General features: G+C 50.3%; 1 protein-coding gene across 1 annotated transcript in view; it reads right to left on the reverse strand.

The window, feature by feature from the left end:
• Window positions 1-4,364, reverse strand: part of LOC108799303 (mucin-2-like) — a 57,833-nt gene extending 53,469 nt beyond the window's left edge. The window contains exon 1 of the mRNA XM_018571153.1: window positions 4,189-4,364. Coding sequence (XP_018426655.1) covers window positions 4,189-4,364 — 176 coding nt within the window. The remainder of the gene's footprint in view (window positions 1-4,188) is intronic.
• Between the last annotated feature and the right edge of the window lie 2,998 nt (window positions 4,365-7,362).

A 7,362-nucleotide genomic window follows, 5' to 3' on the forward strand; every position in this document is an offset into this window, starting at 1 on the left:
ACGCCGAAGGTAAGTGAAAAAAAAAAAACATGCTGATAGGGAGCAGGCCCAGCGCTACAGGGGGTCGGGGGGGGTGCAAAAATGCAACTTCGCCTGTGTGGGCACAAATCCTAGCACCGGCCCTGGGAGGAGGCTGAGGAGCCTCTCACCTACCGCAGCAGAAGTGGATGCTGCGACCCCCTCAACAGTGAGTCGCCACCCACAGTTTGAGAACCGCTGAACTACATGGACCTGTGTTTTCATTCCACCTTCCCAATCATGTAACTGCACTGCCTCTCTTCATATTGTAAGGTGCTGGGCGAGCTGTTGGCTATATAAACCCTGAAGAAGAAGAATAATATAGTTTTGCACCTCTTAGTAAAATAAACTTACCGCGCAATAAGGAAGAAACGAGCGCAATGCAGAGAAAAGGGCGACACGTTCCGTGAGCCATCAGAACCCGGAACAAGCGGAATACTGGAATCCTGAGGAGAACATTGAGGGACATCAGGACAGAGACATGAGGAGCCGCGTCCTCTCCTCATACACGACTGAAGGGGACACGCCTCGTGCCTCAGACCTCTTACAGGTGTCACAGACACGAATAGACAAAGTCATGTGGTCCTGACACTGACACCTCCCAAAAATACTCCCAATTGTCTACACCCGGCGTCTCGGTGAATGATTGTGAATGAGAGGGATCAGGACTGTGTGCACAAACCTCGGCCCGTCTGAGGTCAGCGTTATGGTGGATGTCACCGGTCACATGGTTTGTTTGTCTCACAATGATAAGTGTATTTAAAGTATTTGTTTGTAGAGGTTCATTGACCCGACCACAAGGAGGAGAGAGGGACAGTCCCTTCAAATGATGGACAGACAGGAGCCATGCCATTCAACAGCATGACAGCCATGGGCAACTCTAATGTCCCCTCCCCCACAGTCACATCAGTCTCTGTACAGAGGAGCTTACACTCTAATGTCCCCCCTCAGTCACATCAGTCTCTGTACAGAGAAGCTTACACTCTAATGTCCCCTCCCCCACAGTCACATCGGTCTCTGTACAGAGGAGCTTACACTCTAATGCAGAATGGCACAGGTTGCAGGGGGACTACAAATCCCAGCAATACATTTTACAGCAATGCAGAACAGTAAATTAATTGAACTCAGGACTTAGTAACGCACTGGGCTCAGGACCCACCTGAGATCCTGGAGAGCCCACCTGAGAGTGACCTTGCAGAGCACACAATAGATGCTGCACAGTCCATCTGAGACTCTCTATAGTGGGCTCTGCGGGGTCTCAGATGGGCTGGTCAGGGTCCCTTTCCCTACAAACGCAGCTCCTTACCTGGTGCTACTAAGTTCCTGTACCAGTGCTGCTGGGCCCCCGACCTCCTCCACCTCCTCCCCTCTCAGTGTTGCTGGGGGGGGCCTAGGCCCCCCGAGCGGCCCGGGCCCCTTAAATGGGTGTCAGCGGTACCCCCTGATGGTAATCCTGGCCATGTGACCAGCATTTTCAGGAGCAAAGGTCTGTAATGACAGCTTCCATTGTCTATAGGTGTCAATCAACATATTCCAATATTTGTATATTCTCCACGTATGACCATCGCATACACTGATGTGAAAAAGTAAGTACACCCCATGGCAATTGTTGACTTTTTTCGACTTATTTACCACATTTACCACCACTTCAAATCGAGGTTTTCCAGAATAGTTGCCAATGATCAGAACCTCTTTAGGGAACCCGTCTTATTCAGACTTTGGATATATTGGGTCTGGTGCTCTATGTGCTATTGACGTGTATGATGTTATCATGCCGAGATCAACAGAGCTTTCCAAGGCCCTCAGGAAGAAGGTTGGGGCCCCCAATCAGTCTGCAAATGGATTTAAAAAGGTCACCAATATGATTTTGATTGGTGTAGATTTTAAACAGCTGATAGTTCATCCGGGTCTGACCAGCCCAGCAAATGTAACCCTTGACCGTCTGATGCTAAAAGAAGTCTCCAAGAACCCCAACATTTCATTGGCTGTCCCGGCGACTTTTGCAACAGTTGGAGTGACAGTCCATTCATCTACGATCAGAAAGAGATTGCACCACTGAACCTGCATGAGGGGTGTCAAGAAAAAGCCTCTGCTGCCCAAAAACAGCATTAAACATACACTGAGTGGCCGGATTATTATGACCCCCCCCCCATCAGTACTTGGTTGGGCCGCCTGGTGACTCAAAAGACCAGATCTTCTGGAAGTTTATGCTGAAGATTGATCGATCACATATAGAGTTGTTGGTCACTGTGACAGTAGACATTGTTTGCCTCAGCTTACCCTACCGGGAGAGCAGCGGCGAGTCAGCGCTGGTCCGGTGGGAGGAGCTCCAGGTGGGGGTCCTAATTTAGCTGGCCGGCGACTGCCTGAGAATCCCGACACGCGCAGCACCTCTGGCAGTCGCCGGCCAGCTAAATTAGGACCCCCACCTGGAGCTCCTCCCACCGGACCAGCGCTGACTCGCCGCTGCTCTCCCACATCGAAGGTAAGTGAAGAAAGAAAAAACAATAGCGCAAACACTTTGGGGCATTTTGACAAGTACTTGTCAAAATGCCCTGTTTTTTCCGCCCTCACCCTGCAGCGCCCTCAGGCGGCCGCTTGCCTTGCGGTAGCGCCGGGCCTGCTGTGAAGCATGGTGGTAGAGATGTTGCAGTTCGGGGACGCTCTGCTTTATGTCAAAGCATGCTCAATGAATGGGCAAGGAAGGACACCTGTCCAAAAGTTGACTGGAAATTAGGTTTTCAGCACAATAATGACGCCGGGCACATTAGCAGATCCACCAAGGAATGTCTCAAAAAGAGGAAATAGAAGGTCAAGGGCGGCCCTCGTCGGAGCCCTGAAGTGATACCCATTGAAAACTTGTAGGGGGATTTTGAAAAGGGCATTTCATTCAAAAAACCTACAAACGTCGCTCAATGGGAGGAATTTGACATGTTCAATGTTAATGAGAGAGGCCGTCAGGCAGCTATACACAATGCCTACAAGACATCATTTCTGCTGCAGGGGCAATACCAGCCTTTGACGCCATGGGGTGTACTTACTTTTGCTATTTTGTGATATAAATAACTAAAAAGGCAATTTGTCTGCGTGTTCTTTATCACATTTCCTGTGCCTAGGCACTCCTGATATCAGACCACTTCCTGTGCCCAGGCACTCCTGATATCAGAGCACTTCCTGTGCCTACGTGCTCCTGATATCAGTGCACTTCCTGTGCCCAGGCACTCCTGATATCAGAGCACTTCCTGTGCCCAGGCACTCCTGATATCAGACCACTTCCTGTGCCTAGGCACTCCTGATATCAGAGCACTTCCTGTGCCTAGGCGCTCCTGATATCAGAGCACTTCCTGTGACTAGGCACTCCTGATATCAGTGCACTTCCTGTGCCCAGGCATTCCTGATATCAGAGCACTTCCTGTGCCTAGGCACTCCTGACATCAGAGCACTTCCTGTGCCTATGCGCTCCTGATATTAGTGCACTCCCTGTGCCTAGGCACTCCTAATATCAGAGCACTTCCTGTACCTACGCGCTCCTGTTCTGTATCCTCATAGCTGTATATTTGCAGTATGAAATCATCTGACTGCTGGACTCACCAGATTTGGGGTGAGATTTGGTGATGTCACTGCTGTGCCGCTCAGTGTTCTCCTTGCTGGAGAGGAAGCCGTACATGAGGACCTGCAGTGCAAGGATCTCCCTGCTTCTCCTTCCTCCATTCTGTGGATCTGTGCTTCCTCCACCTCTTTAGTCATCAGGAGGGAAGCTCTAACATGAGGAAGCAAAGCCCCGCCTCTACCAAGATGGCCGCCTCCATACAGAGACACAGTGCAGAATGAGGTCGGTATGTCAGTAATGTGGAAAGATCAGCTGCAGGAAGACCACGGGAAATACCGATGAGCAGTTCTCTGCCCTCTGCTTGGCTTTTTGGGGGCTTCCAGAGTTCAGTTTCTCTTTAAGTTAGACACAAACCCAATCACTAAAACCTGACGGGAGCTGCAACATGTTAATGTCATTTCAAAAGTTGTTTTTAATATAATATAATAAAATAATCCCTGGGGATCCTGCCATGAATGGTCCTTGTTCAGGCACTTCCTGTCCCCATATGATGAATTAACCACTTGAGGATTTTGAATGCACAGTAAGCGACTGATCGTAAAAACCTTTGTCCCTATTGCCGGTTTTCTGTCGAAATCTTCGACCTGTCCAGATCACCGACTGGTGGTATCACATCCGGCGACTCGCCAGTAGCAGATATAGACCAGATGGTGCCAGTGCGCGTGCTCCAGCTGTGCCGCTGCCATCGAGTTAGCGAGCTCCTGTCACTGCGCCTGCACGGCTTCACAATCCCCATCAAGTTCTCCGACTCCCCCCCCCCCCATCAGTGCGCCTGCCCATCCGATGGCAAAACATGTCATCTCTTAGCATGTTGTGCCATCGCATGGGCACGCGGGCGCACTAACGTTATGTGGAGGAGTTGATTCTGCTGGTAATTGAGCGCTGCCGGGGGTCGGAGAACTTGATGGGGATTGTGAAGCCGCGCAGGCGCAGTGACAGGAGTTCTATAACTCGATGAGGATTCTGATAGCGGCACGGCTGGCGCCCGCGCACCACCGCCCTCTGGTCTAATTCTCCTACTGGCGACTCACCGGACGTGACATCACCGGTCGGAGATCTGGACGAGTTGGAGCTTTCGACAGAACACCGGCAATTGCTGGCTGTCAACATGTATCCACTTGTAGCTGCAGGTAATCTGCATCTGTCACTAAGTGAATACAATGTAACGATATTATGTTTCATTGTCTTTATATCTCATTCTCATGTACATGGAAGGTGAGACCTTCATTCTACATATGACATCAGTCAGAGAAACAGGAGGGGGGAGGTGTCTATGGGCTGTGTTACAAATAACAGACAGTCCCTGCAATGAGGGACATTTGGGTCCTATGAATCATCATCATTGCCTTTTGTACAACCCGCCTGCATAGCCCGGCGACATGAACCCTACGAATCGTCCTTCTAGAGCTTTGCGCAGAATACGTCTCTGACTCTCCCAACAGAACGTCTTGTGTCTGTGAGTGGCGCGGATGTTGTGATGGCCGCACTCTGATCACACTCCACTGACGGTGCAGACGTTGGGTGAGTGACGTCACCAGACCAGTACAATGGGCCCCGGGGCCCCCGTCACTGACACTCAATGGAGGGATCAGCAGCTTATAGGAGAGGAGCCGGGATGGAACGAGACGACTTTATCACCATTCAGAATCTCTGAACTGGAAATCCCAAAACACAACCCATCCCCCGCCCCTCCCCCCGGCACCTAATCCAATAATACCCGGACACAGCTGCAGAGCCATCATACACTCCTTAACCTTTTCATGTCCAGGGACACGGGGCCCTCTGACCATCTCCTGAAGTATGTCTGAGGTCTCTGACCATCTCCTGTAGTATGTCTGCAGTCTCTGACTCTCTCCTGTAGTATGTCTGCAGTCTCTGACTCTCTCCTGTAGTATGTCTGCAGTCTCTGACTCTCTCCTGTAGTATGTCTGCAGTCTCTGACTCTCTCCTGTAGTATGTCTGCAGTCTCTGACTCTCTCCTGTAGTATGTCTGCAGTCTCTGACTCTCTCCTGTAGTATGTCTGCAGTCTCTGACTCTCTCCTGTAGTATGTCTGCAGTCTCTGACTCTCTCCTGTAGTATGTCTGCAGTCTCTGACTCTCTCCTGTAGTATGTCTGCAGTCTCTGACTCTCTCCTGTAGTATGTCTGCAGTCTCTGACTCTCTCCTGTAGTATGTCTGCAGTCTCTGACTCTCTCCTGTAGTATGTCTGCAGTCTCTGACTCTCTCCTGTAGTATGTCTGCAGTCTCTGACTCTCTCCTGTAGTATGTCTGCAGTCTCTGACTCTCTCCTGTAGTATGTCTGCAGTCTCTGACTCTCTCCTGTAGTATGTCTGCAGTCTCTGACTCTCTCCTGTAGTATGTCTGCAGTCTCTGACTCTCTCCTGTAGTATGTCTGCAGTCTCTGACTCTCTCCTGTAGTATGTCTGCAGTCTCTGACTCTCTCCTGTAGTATGTCTGCAGTCTCTGACTCTCTCCTGTAGTATGTCTGCAGTCTCTGACTCTCTCCTGTAGTATGTCTGCAGTCTCTGACTCTCTCCTGTAGTATGTCTGCAGTCTCTGACCATCTCCTGTAGTATGCCTGCAGTCTCTGACCATCTCCTGTGGTATGTCTGCAGTCTCTGACCATCTTCTGTACTATGTCTCCAGTCTTTGACCATCTCCTGTACTATGTCTGCCGTCTCTGACCATCTCCTGTACTATGTCTGCCGTCTCTGACCATCTCCTGTACCATGTCTGCAGTCTCTGACCATCTCCTGTACTATGTCTGCAGTCTCTGACCATCTCTCCTGTAGTATGCCTGCAGTCTCTGACCATCTCCTGTAGTATGTCTGCAGTCTCTGACCATCTCCTGTACTATGTCTGCAGTCTCTGACCATCTCCTGTACTATGTCTGCAGTCTCTGACCATCTCCTGTACTATGTCTTCACTCTCTGACCATCTCATGTACTATGTCTTCACTCTCTGATCATCTCCTGTATCACGTCTGCAGTCTCTGACCATCTCCTGTAGTATGATTTAGGTTTCCTCCTCCGATGTTCGGCTCTCTGTCACTGTCAGTAAGGATGGGCTGCATGTTCGAGTCGACCATAGGTTCGACTCGAACATTGCATGTTCTAGCGTTCGCCGAACGCCGAACATTATGGGATGTCCGCGGTCTGTTCGACCCCGGCACATCCCACAATGCACTGCGCCGTCTGAAAACGGTAATTGGCTACAGTCCTGCACCTGACCGGAGGTCAGGTGCAAGACTGTGCCAATCAGGGCTCAGTACAAATGTAGAGCTAGATTGGGCAGAGTCACGATGACTCTGCCCAATCATGTCTCACAGCTAAGTCCCTGCAGCACACTATATAAGGCTTCAAAATGGGAACATGTAATTTTCTGTGTTCTACCCCCATAGACTTGCATTGAGTTCTAAGTTCGAGTTAGAACCGAACACGGGGGGGGGGGGGTCGGCTCATCACTAACTGTCAGCAGGAAATGAAGAAACAGAAGTAGAAGAGATCGCAGGGGATGAAACCTTGTAACAGTTTATTATAAAGTGATAGAAAGGTCGGCCGTTGTGCATGGAGGATGTACGTGATCCGTTGTGTCCATTCCTCGTCACACGCCGATATACAAATGGTGAAGATGAAAGTTATCGGCTTTCTAAAGATGTCATCGTCATCCGCACCACATGTGACGTCCTATACCATGTCGGGATGTTCAGAGACCGAGTTCCGCACTCGCCACA

This window comes from Nanorana parkeri, unplaced genomic scaffold (genome assembly GCF_000935625.1).
Source record: "Nanorana parkeri isolate BGI_ZX_2015 unplaced genomic scaffold, ASM93562v1 scaffold1688, whole genome shotgun sequence".
In the NCBI taxonomy this organism is placed as follows: domain Eukaryota; kingdom Metazoa; phylum Chordata; class Amphibia; order Anura; family Dicroglossidae; genus Nanorana; species Nanorana parkeri.